A 15,973-nucleotide genomic window follows, 5' to 3' on the forward strand; every position below is an offset into this window, starting at 1 on the left:
CTAGTCCAGGTACATCCCTTGTAAATTTGAGTGTAACTCGTAAGATACTTGAGTCACAAAAATCCTTCATATATCAAATTGATCCCTATGAGTTACTTTAACTTTGAGTGAAAACCGCATTAAAATCCTCTGAGTAGTTCTGGAGTTATCATAAAAAGTGTCTTATATAAAGCATGTTGAAATGCAATCTTAAAATGTTGGCTTTAGCTTCGTCCAGGTACATCCCTCTTAGATTTGGGTGTAACTCGGAAAGTACTTAAGCCACAAAAATTATTCATATATCAAATTGTTCTTTATAAGTTGCTTCAAACTTAAGTGAAAACCTCATTAAAATCCCTTGAATGGTTCTTGAGTTATCATGAAAAACGTGTCATATTGCATTTTAGCCTAGTCCAGGTACATCCCTTGTAAATTTAGGTATAACTCATAAGATTCTTGAGCCACAAAAATGTTTAATATATCAAATTGTTCCTTTTTAGTTGCTTTAACTTTGAGCCAAAACCTCATTAAAATCCCTTGACTAGTTCTCGAGCTATCATGAAAAGCGTTTTACATGAATTATTGTCATTTTGGAATTTTAGCCTAGTCCAGGTACATCCCTTGTAAATTTAGGTGTAATTCATAAGATACTTGAGCCACAAAAATGTTTTATATATCAAATTGTTCCTTTTTAGTTGCTTTAACTTTGAGTCAAAACTTCATTAAAATCCGTTGAGTAGTTCTCGAGCTATCATGAAAAGTGTTTTGTAAATTTGAGTGTAACTCATAAGGTACTTGAGCCACAAAAATGCTTCATATGTCAAATTGATCTCTATGAGTTTCTTTAACTTTGAGTGAAAATCGCATTAAAATCCTCTGAGTAATTCTGGAGTTATCATAAAAAGTGTCTTATATAAAGCATGTCGAAATGCAATTTTAAAATGTTGATTTTAGCTTCGTCCAGGTACATCCTTCGTAAATTTGACTGTAACTCAAAAGATGCTTAAGCGAAAAAAATGCTTCATATGTCAAATTGTTCTTTATAAGTTGCTTCAATCTTGAGTGAAAACCCCATTAAAATCCCTTGAATGGTTCTTGAGTTATCATGAAAAACATGTCACATTGCAATTTTAGCCTCGTCCAGGTACATCCCTTGTAAATTTAGGTGTAACTCATAAGATTCTTGAGCCACAAAAATGTTTTATATATCAAATTGTTCCTTTTTAGTTGCTTTAACTTTGAGTCAAAACTTCATTAAAATCCGTTGAGTAGTTCTCGAGCTATCATAAAAAGCGTCTTACATGAATTATTGCCCTTTTGGAATTTTAGCCTAGTCCCGGTACATCCCTTGTAAATTTGAGTGTAACTCGTAAGATACTTGAGCCACAAAAATGCTTCATATATCAAAATGTTCCTTACGAGTTGCTTTAACCGTGAATGAAAACTTATTTAAAATCCCTTAAGTAATTCTCGAGTTATGTCTTATATAAAGCATTGAAATTAGCTTAATAATTAGTCGATTCTTGTTTATGGGAAAATATTTATAAATATAATTGAAAACTCCTTGTCCTATTCTACTTTTGACCTTAGAACGACTTATAATTAACATTTATTTTAATGTTTATACAAGATGAGTCAATCATCGTATTTTCTTTAAAAAAAGGTTTTCCCACCCTGTTGAAATGAACAAGTTCCTTCTCACTTACGCTCAATCAATTCTAAAATTAGACCGCTATAAGAAAAGTGGAAATCGCCATAAAAAGTGCGTTGACTCCTCTAGAATTTTTCTTTATTTTCGTCCTATAATAAACATGGACACATTTAAAAAAGGAAAAAAAATTAATAACAATAATTGTGTTGTTAATGTGTGCGGTCGCATGCCAAGCGAAACTGGGTCTTAAGGTTAAACTAGACCCCGAGGGTCATAATTTCTTGAGAGAATTTCATTGTTTATAATAATATATATGCGAGAACCGCTGACCCGAAAATGGTTATCTCTCTTCCTCCCAAGGGCGGGAAAAATCCAAGATGGCCACTTACATAGGTCTAATGAAACCACAAAAGTGAGGTTATCGTTTGACATTATTATTGTTATATGTCAACAAATTAATAATTGTTTAGAAAGGAATTCGAACAAGTTTATTCAATTAATTACCGACAAACATGTAAAAACAAGAAAATATTCGTATATGTAGAAGTTTCAACAAGTCGTTCTCTCCCTCTCACTTGGATTTTTGACTTTATCAGGTGGGTTTCAATAAGTTTCAATCAGTCACAAATCGACCCTAAGAAGTTCCACTTAAAATGCCTAATAAAAAGATGCCAATTATTAAAATCGGGGTTAAGTCTCTGGCCAAAAGAAATGCCACCGTTGAGTTTTCGTCGCGTATCGAAATCGTGCCTTCCTGTAGTAGTGCGAGCCCTTCTCAAGGGAAACGTAGGAAAATTGTCGTCGCTATGACTTTGTAAGTTTTAGAATTCTTCGGGAAATTTGATGGGGTCACATGACGTAGTTTGGTCAAACCGTTTCGAAGATATAGACCATTGAAAATCGCTTTAGGACGTCAAAATTTTTGACATTTGACATTGACATAGGGAAACTTTGTGATATGGTCACCGTTAAAAAAGACATGGTGTGACCCATCAAATTTCTTGAAAATTCCCGTAGAATCTGATGAATATGACTTTCTAAGGGCATTACATTAAAACTTCATTTACATTTTCTACACGAAACAACTTCCGCGTAATTAATATTAATTTATTATTGTATAATGCAACATGAGACAGAACAATAATAACTCTAAATAGGTTCATCGTCTTACCTTGGCGTCTGATAACAAAACCAGACTGCCACTCTCTCTCTCTACGTCTCTTTATTGTTTAAATCTACACACTGTTTGATATATCTATGTACATTTCCCTTCTCTTTTTAACTTTTGTTGTTCGGCTTTAGTTTTGTTTTAAACGCGTGCGGTGCCTGACACGACGAAACCGCCGCCCGTTGTTCGGTTTTAACGAACTTTTATCAAGATTCTCAAGTTTTCGATAACAAAAAAATGTTTACCTCCTTAATGGGATTTTAATGCGGTATCCAGGGATTCATTTGTTTTATTTTTGGTTATTTAACGATGACGATTTTCTCTGAGAACAAGTACGTATCAATAAATGTCATATATATATATATACAGGGTGCGTGTAACAAGTTCCCCTTCTAGGCTCTATTTTATCTTGTATATTATTGCATTTTTGGATTCTACATAAAATTCCAAGAAATTAGATGGGTCGCATGGCATACTTTGGCCGAACCGTTTTGGAGATATTAACAATTGAAAATTGTTTATTTTAGGAGGGCATAGTGTGGGAACCATTTGACATACAGGGAAATGGTTTTCACTTTCTCAGTATAACTTTTTAAGGCCTATTTGATGATAAATATCGAAAATTATTTTCTTAAATATTTTTCTTGAAAACAATAATATCTTTGTTATTTCAAATATGACCCCTTGTATATTATTTCATTTTCAGAATCTACGTGAAATTCTAAGAAATTAGATGGGTCGCATGGCATACTTTGATCAAACCGTTTTGGAGATATAAACAATTGAAAATCGTTTGTTTTTTTTACTTTGACAAGGCATAGCGTATAAACTATTTGACAAACAAGGAAATGGTTTTCACTTTCTTATCCTAACTTTTTAATGTCTATTTGATGATAAATACCGAAAATTATTATCGTAATTTTTTTTTCTTGAAAATAGTAACATCTATGTTATTTCAAATGTGACCCCCTATAAATTATTACATTTTCAGAATCTACGTGAAATTCTAAGAAATTAGATGGGTCGCATGGCATACTTTGGTCAAACCGTTTTGGAGATAGAAACAATTGAAAATCGTTTGTTTTTTTACTTTGACAAAGCACAGCGTGTAAACTATTTGACATACAGGCAAATGGTTTTCACTTTCTTATCTTAACTTTTTAATGTCTATTTGATGATAAATATCGCAAATTGTTATCACTTTTTTTTTTCTCGAAAATGGTAAAATCTATGCTATTTCAAATATGACCCCTTGTATATTATATCATTTTCAGATTCTACATAAAATTCTAAGAAATTAGATGGGTCACATGACATACTTTGATCAAACCGTTCTGGAGATATAAACAATTGAAAATCGTTTGTTTTTTTTACTTTGACAAAGCATAGCGTGTAAACTATTTGACATACAGGCAAATGGTTTTCACTTTCTTATCTTAACTTTTTAAGGCCTATTTGATGATAAATATTAAAAATTACTTTCTTAAATATTTTTCTTGAAAACGGTAATATCTTTGATATTTCAAATGTGACCCCCTATAAATTATTACATTTTCAGAATCTACGTGAAATTCTAAGAAATTAGATGGGTCGCATGGCATACTTTGGTCAAACCGTTTTGGAGATAGAAACAATTGAAAATCGTTTGTTTTTTTTTACTTTGACAAGGCATAGCGTGTAAACTATTTGACATACTTGCAAACGGTTTTCACTTTCTTATTGTAACTTTTAAGGTCTATTTGGCGATAGTTACCAAAATTTATTATCATAATTTTTTTTCTCGAAAATAGAAAAATCTATATTATTTCAAATGTGACCCCTTGTATATTATTTCATTTTCAGATTCTATATAAAATTCTAAGAAATTAGATGGGTCGCATGGCATACTTTGATCAAACCGTTTTGGAGATATAAACAATTGAAAATCGTTTGTTTTTTTACTTTGACAAGGCATAGCGTGTAAACTATTTGACATACCGGTAAATGGTTTTCACTTTCTTATCGTAACTTTTTAAGATTTTTTTGATGATAATTACGAAAATTAATTATAGTAAATTTTTTTCTCGAAAACGGTCAAATCTATGTTATTTCAAATGTGACCCCCTATAAATTATTACATTTTCAGAATCTACGTGAAATTCTAAGAAATTAGATGGGTCACATGACATATTTTGGTCAATCCGTTTTGGAGATATAAACAATTGAAAATCGTTTGTTTTTTTACTTTGACAAAGCACAGCGTGTAAACTATTTGACATACAGGCAAATGGTTTTCACTTTCTTATCTTAACTTTTTAATGTCTATTTGATGATAAATATCGCAAATTGTTATCACTTTTTTTTTTCTCGAAAATGGTAAAATCTATGCTATTTCAAATATGACCCCTTGTATATTATATCATTTTCAGATTCTACATAAAATTCTAAGAAATTAGATGGGTCACATGACATACTTTGATCAAACCGTTCTGGAGATATAAACAATTGAAAATCGTTTGTTTTTTTTACTTTGACAAAGCATAGCGTGTAAACTATTTGACATACAGGCAAATGGTTTTCACTTTCTTATCTTAACTTTTTAAGGCCTATTTGATGATAAATATTAAAAATTACTTTCTTAAATATTTTTCTTGAAAACGGTAATATCTGTGATATTTCAAATGTGACCCCCTATAAATTATTACATTTTCAGAATCTACGTGAAATTCTAAGAAATTAGATGGGTCGCATGACATACTTTGATCAAACCGTTTTGGAGATATAAACAATTGAAAATCGTTTGTTTTTTTTTACTTTGACAAAGCATAGCTTGTAAACTATTTGACATACATGCAAACGGTTTTCACTTTCTTATTGTAACTTTTAAGGTCTATTTGACGATAGTTACCAAAGTTTATTATCGTAATTTTTTTTCTCAAAAATGGTAAAATCTATGTTATTTCAAATGTGACCCCTTGTATATTATTTCATTTTCAGGTTCTACATAAAATTCTAAGAAATTAGATGGGTCGCATGGCATACTTTGATCAAACCGTTCCAGAGATATAAACAATTGAAAATCAAAGCATGCGCTCTCTCAAATGACTAATAAACAGGGTGTTCCATTAATAAAAACCAAATTTTACCAAACCCATTTAACTTACAAAAATTATCAAAGTTAAATATTTAATGATTATCACTAATTGGGTATACAACGGTGTACCCCAAAATCCATGTTTGTATTAACAAAAAACCACTTTAAGTCCCGATACGCTATATTAGGTGCGTCAAGGTTAAGATATTGAGTAAACATTATCGTTTTAGGAATTATACAATGAATAACGCATTTTTTGTTTGTTCTAGATCGGATGGTACGGAGGCCCCCATTATAGAAGAGGACCACGACTGCGCCAGAAATAAATTCAGCTCGAACCAAGTCCCATCCGATAAACCGAAACCTGTTAAATATGGAGAATTAGTCATTTTAGGGTAAGTACTAGATAAGGAAATTGTAGGTTTTTTTCCATATATGGCATCAGTCCAATTAAGGACAAACAAACAATCGACTTGTAAAAAAGCACTTTTCCACATGCTCTTTCTCTCTATCTAATACACTCCCCCTGTTAAACAACGTAACTGATATCTGCCTATCATACGATATTTTATTAGAACCAACATCAATTTATACCTTTTTGGCGTCTTATCGTATTACCTCATATCGAGAGGTGTCTCCAATACGCCCATATAGGCGCCTTTTTATCTTATCCATATAAGTTGATTTTAATTCGCTTAAGCCTATTAGGCACTTATAAGTATGCATGCACACGCAGTTTACTAATTAACCATGCTTTGGAACACGTGTTTATATCCTTCAGTTAAGTCCTCTTTAGACCCCTAAACTCACAGTGTCTTTCTTCCATTTTGTTAGGTACAACGGTTTCCTACCGCAAGGTGACCGAGGCCGTAGGCGCAGCAAATTCGTTTTACACAAAAGATCGATCGCCACCGGGGTGAAACGATCCCGTCACTACGTGGTTAAAACCCCCCATTCGTCGGAAGCAATTTTGAACTCCAATCAGCACTCGATCTCGTACACTCTTACCAGAAACCATGCGGTCATCGTCGAGTATACCAACGACGAGGAAACCGACATGTTTCAGGTAAGTTATGGGACCTGAGGAGGCTTTCGAGCGGTCGAAACGTGTTATACAAATAAATTTGCCCCCTTGTAGATCGGTAGGTCGTCAGAGAGTCCCATAGATTTCGTCGTGATGGACACGATACCGGGCGATAAACCAGGGGACGTTAAAGTGAGCCAAAGTACCATATCGAGGTTCGCATGTCGGATATTGTGCGAGAGAAACAACCCGAAAATCGCGAGGGTTTATGCGGCAGGATTCGATTCTTCTAGGAATATATTTTTAGGCGTAAGTATTGTACCAACTACCAAGATTAGTTCAGACCATACCTATGTGATCCAATGCTTAATGTTTATGATATCTCCATTTTTAACAGTTTTTGGGAAAAACCCTGATATAGGTGTCTAATGAATTTATTATAGGAAGCTGTGTTTAAAATTTCACATCTCTAACTCTCTTAATTTCAGAGATATGAGCACTTTGTCCCTTGGAATCACGATTTTTTTTTAAATAATTTTTTTTTTTAACTCTCAGGACTGATACCTCTGTTTTTAACAGTTTTTGGAGAAAATCCTGAAATAGGTGTCTAATGAATTTATTATAAGAAACCGTGTTTAAAATTTCACATCTCTAACTTTCTTAGTTTCAGAGATATGAGCACTTTGTCACTAGGAATCACGATTTTTTTTTAAATAATTTTTTTTTTCAACTCTCTGGACTGATATTTCCATTTTTAACAGTTTCTGGGGAAAACCCTGAAGTAGGTGTCTAATGAATTTATTAGAAGAAACCGTGTTTAAAATTTCACATCTCTAACTTTCTTAGTTTCAGAGATATGAGCACTTTGTCCCTTGGAATCACGATTTTTTTTTAAATAATTTTTTTTTCAACTCTCAGGACTAATATCTCCATTTTTAACAGTTTTTGGGGAAAATCCTGAAATAGGTGTCTAATGAATTTATTATAAGAAACCGTGTTTAAAATTTCACATCTCTAACTCTCTTAGTTTCAGAGATATGAGCACTTTGTCCCTTGGAATCACGATTTTTTTTTAAATAATTTTTTTTTTCAACTCTCAGGACTGATATCTCTGTTTTTAACGGTTTTTGGGGAAAATCCTGAAATAGGTGTCTAATGAATTTATTATAAGAAACCGTGTTTAAAATTTCACATCTCTAACTCTCTTAGTTTCAGAGATATGAGCAGTTTGTCCCTTGGAATCACGATTTTTTTTTAAATAATTTTTTTTTTCAACTCTCAGGACTGATATCTCCGTTTTTAACAGTTTTTGGGAAAAATCCTGAAATAGGTGTCTAATGAATTTATTATAAGAAACCGTGTTTAAAATTTCACATCTCTAACTCTCTTAGTTTCAGAGATATGAGCAGTTTGTCCCTTGGAATCACGATTTTTTTTTAAATAATTTTTTTTTTCAACTCTCAGGACTGATATCTCCGTTTTTAACAGTTTTTGGGGAAAATCCTGAAATAGGTGTCTAATGAATTTATTATAAGAAACCGTGTTTAAAATTTCACATCTCTAACTCTCTTAGTTTCAGAGATATGAGCACTTTGTCCCTTGGAATCACGATTTTTTTTTAAATAATTTTTTTTTTCAACTCTCAGGACTGATATCTTCATTTTTAACAGTTTTTGGGGAAAATCCTGAAATAGGTGTCTAATGAATTTATTATAAGAAACCGTGTTTAAAATTTCACATCTCTAACTCTCTTAGTTTCAGAGATATGAGCAGTTTGTCCCTTGGAATCACGATTTTTTTTTAAATAATTTTTTTTTTCAACTCTCAGGACTGATATCTCTGTTTTTAACGGTTTTTGGGGAAAATCCTGAAATAGGTGTCTAATGAATTTATTATAAGAAACCGTGTTTAAAATTTCACATCTCTAACTCTCTTAGTTTCAGAGATATGAGCAGTTTGTCCCTTGGAATCACGATTTTTTTTTAAATAATTTTTTTTTTCAACTCTCAGGACTGATATCTCCGTTTTTAACAGTTTTTGGGAAAAATCCTGAAATAGGTGTCTAATGAATTTATTATAAGAAACCGTGTTTAAAATTTCACATCTCTAACTCTCTTAGTTTCAGAGATATGAGCAGTTTGTCCCTTGGAATCACGATTTTTTTTTAAATAATTTTTTTTTTCAACTCTCAGGACTGATATCTCCGTTTTTAACAGTTTTTGGGGAAAATCCTGAAATAGGTGTCTAATGAATTTATTATAAGAAACCGTGTTTAAAATTTCACATCTCTAACTCTCTTAGTTTCAGAGATATGAGCACTTTGTCCCTTGGAATCACGATTTTTTTTTAAATAATTTTTTTTTTCAACTCTCAGGACTGATATCTTCATTTTTAACAGTTTTTGGGGAAAATCCTGAAATAGGTGTCTAATGAATTTATTAGAAGAAACCGTGTTTAAAATTTCACATCTCTAACTCTCTTAGTTTCAGAGATATGAGCACTTTGTCCCTTGGAATCACGATTTTTTTTTAAATAATTTTTTTTTTCAACTCTCAGGACTGATATCTCCATTTTTAACAGTTTTTGGGGAAAATCCTGAAATAGGTGTCTAATGAATTTATTATAAGTTACTGCGTTTAAAATTTCACATCTCTAACTCTCTTAGTTTTAGAGATATGAGCAGTTTGTCCCTAGGAATCACCATTTTTTTTTAAATAATTTTTTTTTCAACTCTCAGGACTGATATCTCCATTTTTAACAGTTTTTGGGGAAAATCCTGAAATAGGTATCTAATGAATTTATTATAAGTTACTGCGTTTAAAATTTCACATCTCTAACTCTCTTAGTTTTAGAGATATGAGCAGTTTGTCCCTTGGAATCACGATTTTTTTTTAAATAATTTTTTTTTTCAACTCTCAGGACTGATATCTCCATTTTTAACAGTTTTTGGGGAAAACCCTGAAATAGGTGTCTAATGAATTTATTATAAGAAACTGTGTTTAAAATTTCACATCTCTAACTCTCTTGGTTTCAGAGATATGAGCACTTTGTCCCTAGGAATCACGATTTTTTTTTAAATAATTTTTTTTTTCAACTCTCAGGACTGATATCTCCATTTTTAACAGTTTTTGGGGAAAACCCTGAAATAGGTGTCTAATGAATTTATTATAAGAAACCGTGTTTAAAATTTCACATCTCTAACTCTCTTAGTTTCAGAGATATGAGCACTTTGTCCCTTGGAATCACGATTTTTTTTTAAATAATTTTTTTTTTCAACTCTCAGGACTGATATCTCCATTTTTAACAGTTTTTGGGGAAAACCCTGAAATAGGTGTCTAATGAATTTATTATAAGAAACTGTGTTTAAAATTTCACATCTCTAACTCTCTTGGTTTCAGAGATATGAGCACTTTGTCCCTAGGAATCACGATTTTTTTTTAAATAATTTTTTTTTTCAACTCTCAGGACTGATATCTCCGTTTTTAACAGTTTTTGGGGAAAATCCTGAAATAGGTGTCTAATGAATTTATTATAAGAAACCGTGTTTAAAATTTCACATCTCTAACTCTCTTAGTTTCAGAGATATGAGCACTTTGTCCCTAGGAATCACGATTTTTTTTTAAATAATTTTTTTTTTCAACTCTCAGGACTGATATCTCCATTTTTAACAGTTTTTGGGGAAAACCCTGAAATAGGTGTCTAATGAATTTATTATAAGAAACCGTGTTTAAAATTTCACATCTCTAACTCTCTTAGTTTCAGAGATATGAGCACTTTGTCCCTTGGAATCACGATTTTTTTTTAAATAATTTTTTTTTTCAACTCTCAGGACTGATATCTTCATTTTTAACAGTTTTTGGGGAAAATCCTGAAATAGGTGTCTAATGAATTTATTATAAGAAACCGTGTTTAAAATTTCACATCTCTAACTCTCTTAGTTTCAGAGATATGAGCAGTTTGTCCCTTGGAATCACGATTTTTTTTTAAATAATTTTTTTTTTCAACTCTCAGGACTGATATCTCCATTTTTAACAGTTTTTGGGGAAAACCCTGAAATAGGTGTCTAATGAATTTATTATAAGAAACCGTGTTTAAAATTTCACATCTCTAACTCTCTTAGTTTCAGAGATATGAGCACTTTGTCCCTAGGAATCACGATTTTTTTTTAAATAATTTTTTTTTTCAACTCTCAGGACTGATATCTCCATTTTTAACAGTTTTTGGGGAAAACCCTGAAATAGGTGTCTAATGAATTTATTATAAGAAACCGTGTTTAAAATTTCACATCTCTAACTCTCTTAGTTTCAGAGATATGAGCACTTTGTCCCTTGGAATCACGATTTTTTTTTAAATAATTTTTTTTTTCAACTCTCAGGACTGATATCTTCATTTTTAACAGTTTTTGGGGAAAATCCTGAAATAGGTGTCTAATGAATTTATTATAAGAAACCGTGTTTAAAATTTCACATCTCTAACTCTCTTAGTTTCAGAGATATGAGCAGTTTGTCCCTTGGAATCACGATTTTTTTTTAAATAATTTTTTTTTTCAACTCTCAGGACTGATATCTCCATTTTTAACAGTTTTTGGGGAAAACCCTGAAATAGGTGTCTAATGAATTTATTATAAGAAACCGTGTTTAAAATTTCACATCTCTAACTCTCTTAGTTTCAGAGATATGAGCACTTTGTCCCTTGGAATCACGATTTTTTTTTAAATAATTTTTTTTTTCAACTCTCAGGACTGATATCTTCATTTTTAACAGTTTTTGGGGAAAATCCTGAAATAGGTGTCTAATGAATTTATTATAAGAAACCGTGTTTAAAATTTCACATCTCTAACTCTCTTAGTTTCAGAGATATGAGCAGTTTGTCCCTTGGAATCACGATTTTTTTTTAAATAATTTTTTTTTTCAACTCTCAGGACTGATATCTCCGTTTTTAACAGTTTTTGGGGAAAATCCTGAAATAGGTGTCTAATGAATTTATTATAAGAAACCGTGTTTAAAATTTCACATCTCTAACTCTCTTAGTTTCAGAGATATGAGCACTTTGTCCCTAGGAATCACGATTTTTTTTTAAATAATTTTTTTTTTCAACTCTCAGGACTGATATCTCCATTTTTAACAGTTTTTGGGGAAAACCCTGAAATAGGTGTCTAATGAATTTATTATAAGAAACCGTGTTTAAAATTTCACATCTCTAACTCTCTTAGTTTCAGAGATATGAGCACTTTGTCCCTTGGAATCACGATTTTTTTTTAAATAATTTTTTTTTTCAACTCTCAGGACTGATATCTCCATTTTTAACAGTTTTTGGGGAAAACCCTGAAATAGGTGTCTAATGAATTTATTATAAGAAACCGTGTTTAAAATTTCACATCTCTAACTCTCTTAGTTTCAGAGATATGAGCACTTTGTCCCTTGGAATCACGATTTTTTTTTAAATAATTTTTTTTTTCAACTCTCAGGACTGATATCTTCATTTTTAACAGTTTTTGGGGAAAATCCTGAAATAGGTGTCTAATGAATTTATTATAAGAAACCGTGTTTAAAATTTCACATCTCTAACTCTCTTAGTTTCAGAGATATGAGCAGTTTGTCCCTTGGAATCACGATTTTTTTTTAAATAATTTTTTTTTTCAACTCTCAGGACTGATATCTCCATTTTTAACAGTTTTTGGGGAAAACCCTGAAATAGGTGTCTAATGAATTTATTATAAGAAACCGTGTTTAAAATTTCACATCTCTAACTCTCTTAGTTTCAGAGATATGAGCACTTTGTCCCTTGGAATCACGATTTTTTTTTAAATAATTTTTTTTTTCAACTCTCAGGACTGATATCTTCATTTTTAACAGTTTTTGGGGAAAATCCTGAAATAGGTGTCTAATGAATTTATTATAAGAAACCGTGTTTAAAATTTCACATCTCTAACTCTCTTAGTTTCAGAGATATGAGCAGTTTGTCCCTTGGAATCACGATTTTTTTTTAAATAATTTTTTTTTTCAACTCTCAGGACTGATATCTCCGTTTTTAACAGTTTTTGGGGAAAATCCTGAAATAGGTGTCTAATGAATTTATTATAAGAAACCGTGTTTAAAATTTCACATCTCTAACTCTCTTAGTTTCAGAGATATGAGCACTTTGTCCCTAGGAATCACGATTTTTTTTTAAATAATTTTTTTTTTCAACTCTCAGGACTGATATCTCCGTTTTTAACAGTTTTTGGGGAAAATCCTGAAATAGGTGTCTAATGAATTTATTATAAGAAACCGTGTTTAAAATTTCACATCTCTAACTCTCTTAGTTTCAGAGATATGAGCACTTTGTCCCTAGGAATCACGATTTTTTTTTAAATAATTTTTTTTTTCAACTCTCAGGACTGATATCTCCATTTTTAACAGTTTTTGGGGAAAACCCTGAAATAGGTGTCTAATGAATTTATTATAAGAAACCGTGTTTAAAATTTCACATCTCTAACTCTCTTGGTTTCAGAGATATGAGCACTTTGTCCCTAGGAATCACGAATTTTTTTTAAATATTTTTTTTTTTCAACTCTCAGGACTGATATCTCCATTTTTAACAGTTTTTGGGGAAAACCCTGAAATAGGTGTCTAATGAATTTATTATAAGTTACTGCGTTTAAAATTTCACATCTCTAACTCTCTTAGTTTTAGAGATATGAGCAGTTTGTCCCTTGGAATCACGATTTTTTTTTAAATAATTTTTTTTTTCAACTCTCAGGACTGATATCTCCATTTTTAACAGTTTTTGGGGAAAATCCTGAAATAGGTGTCTAATGAATTTATTAGAAGAAACTGTGTTTAAAATTTCACATCTCTAACTCTCTTAGTTTCAGAGATATGAGCACTTTGTCCCTAGGAATCACGAATTTTTTTTAAATATTTTTTTTTTCAACTCTCAGGACTGATATCTTCATTTTTAACAGTTTTTGGGGAAAATCCTGAAATAGGTGTCTAATGAATTTATTATAAGAAACCGTGTTTAAAATTTCACATCTCTAACTCTCTTAGTTTCAGAGATATGAGCAGTTTGTCCCTTGGAATCACGATTTTTTTTTAAATAATTTTTTTTTTCAACTCTCAGGACTGATATCTCCGTTTTTAACAGTTTTTGGGGAAAATCCTGAAATAGGTGTCTAATGAATTTATTATAAGAAACCGTGTTTAAAATTTCACATCTCTAACTCTCTTAGTTTCAGAGATATGAGCACTTTGTCCCTAGGAATCACGATTTTTTTTTAAATAATTTTTTTTTTCAACTCTCAGGACTGATATCTCCGTTTTTAACAGTTTTTGGGGAAAATCCTGAAATAGGTGTCTAATGAATTTATTATAAGAAACCGTGTTTAAAATTTCACATCTCTAACTCTCTTAGTTTCAGAGATATGAGCACTTTGTCCCTAGGAATCACGATTTTTTTTTAAATAATTTTTTTTTTCAACTCTCAGGACTGATATCTCCGTTTTTAACAGTTTTTGGGGAAAATCCTGAAATAGGTGTCTAATGAATTTATTATAAGAAACCGTGTTTAAAATTTCACATCTCTAACTCTCTTAGTTTCAGAGATATGAGCACTTTGTCCCTAGGAATCACGATTTTTTTTTAAATAATTTTTTTTTTCAACTCTCAGGACTGATATCTCCGTTTTTAACAGTTTTTGGGGAAAATCCTGAAATAGGTGTCTAATGAATTTATTATAAGAAACCGTGTTTAAAATTTCACATCTCTAACTCTCTTAGTTTCAGAGATATGAGCACTTTGTCCCTAGGAATCACGATTTTTTTTTAAATAATTTTTTTTTTCAACTCTCAGGACTGATATCTCCGTTTTTAACAGTTTTTGGGGAAAATCCTGAAATAGGTGTCTAATGAATTTATTATAAGAAACCGTGTTTAAAATTTCACATCTCTAACTCTCTTAGTTTCAGAGATATGAGCACTTTGTCCCTAGGAATCACGATTTTTTTTTAAATAATTTTTTTTTTCAACTCTCAGGACTGATATCTCCATTTTTAACAGTTTTTGGGGAAAATCCTGAAATAGGTGTCTAATGAATTTATTAGAAGAAACTGTGTTTAAAATTTCACATCTCTAACTCTCTTAGTTTCAGAGATATGAGCACTTTGTCCCTAGGAATCACGAATTTTTTTTAAATATTTTTTTTTTCAACTCTCAGGACTGATATCTTCATTTTTAACAGTTTTTGGGGAAAATCCTGAAATAGGTGTCTAATGAATTTATTATAAGAAACCGTGTTTAAAATTTCACATCTCTAACTCTCTTAGTTTCAGAGATATGAGCAGTTTGTCCCTTGGAATCACGAATTTTTTTTAAATATTTTTTTTTTCAACTCTCAGGACTGATATCTCCATTTTTAACAGTTTTTGGGGAAAACCCTGAAATAGGTGTCTAATGAATTTATTATAAGAAACCGTGTTTAAAATTTCACATCTCTAACTCTCTTGGTTTCAGAGATATGAGCACTTTGTCCCTAGGAATCACGAATTTTTTTTAAATATTTTTTTTTTCAACTCTCAGGACTGATATCTCCATTTTTAACAGTTTTTGGGGAAAACCCTGAAATAGGTGTCTAATGAATTTATTATAAGTTACTGCGTTTAAAATTTCACATCTCTAACTCTCTTAGTTTTAGAGATATGAGCAGTTTGTCCCTTGGAATCACGATTTTTTTTTAAATAATTTTTTTTTTCAACTCTCAGGACTGATATCTCCATTTTTAACAGTTTTTGGGGAAAATCCTGAAATAGGTGTCTAATGAATTTATTAGAAGAAACTGTGTTTAAAATTTCACATCTCTAACTCTCTTAGTTTCAGAGATATGAGCACTTTGTCCCTAGGAATCACGAATTTTTTTTAAATATTTTTTTTTTCAACTCTCAGGACTGATATCTTCATTTTTAACAGTTTTTGGGGAAAATCCTGAAATAGGTGTCTAATGAATTTATTATAAGAAACCGTGTTTAAAATTTCACATCTCTAACTCTCTTAGTTTCAGAGATATGAGCAGTTTGTCCCTTGGAATCACGATTTTTTTTTAA

At 31.2% G+C, this 15,973-nt stretch overlaps 1 protein-coding gene across 1 annotated transcript in view; it reads left to right on the forward strand.

Moving 5' to 3' along the window:
• LOC126736915 (protein pellino) overlaps window positions 1-15,973 on the forward strand; it is a 49,524-nt gene that overhangs the window by 14,006 nt on the left and 19,545 nt on the right. Inside the window, exons 3-5 of the mRNA XM_050441540.1 lie at window positions 6,141-6,266; window positions 6,706-6,937; window positions 7,010-7,204. Coding sequence (XP_050297497.1) covers window positions 6,141-6,266; window positions 6,706-6,937; window positions 7,010-7,204 — 553 coding nt within the window. The remainder of the gene's footprint in view (window positions 1-6,140; window positions 6,267-6,705; window positions 6,938-7,009; window positions 7,205-15,973) is intronic.

The sequence above is a fragment of the Anthonomus grandis genome, chromosome 5 (genome assembly GCF_022605725.1).
Source record: "Anthonomus grandis grandis chromosome 5, icAntGran1.3, whole genome shotgun sequence".
Classification (NCBI taxonomy): Eukaryota; Metazoa; Arthropoda; class Insecta; order Coleoptera; family Curculionidae; genus Anthonomus; species Anthonomus grandis.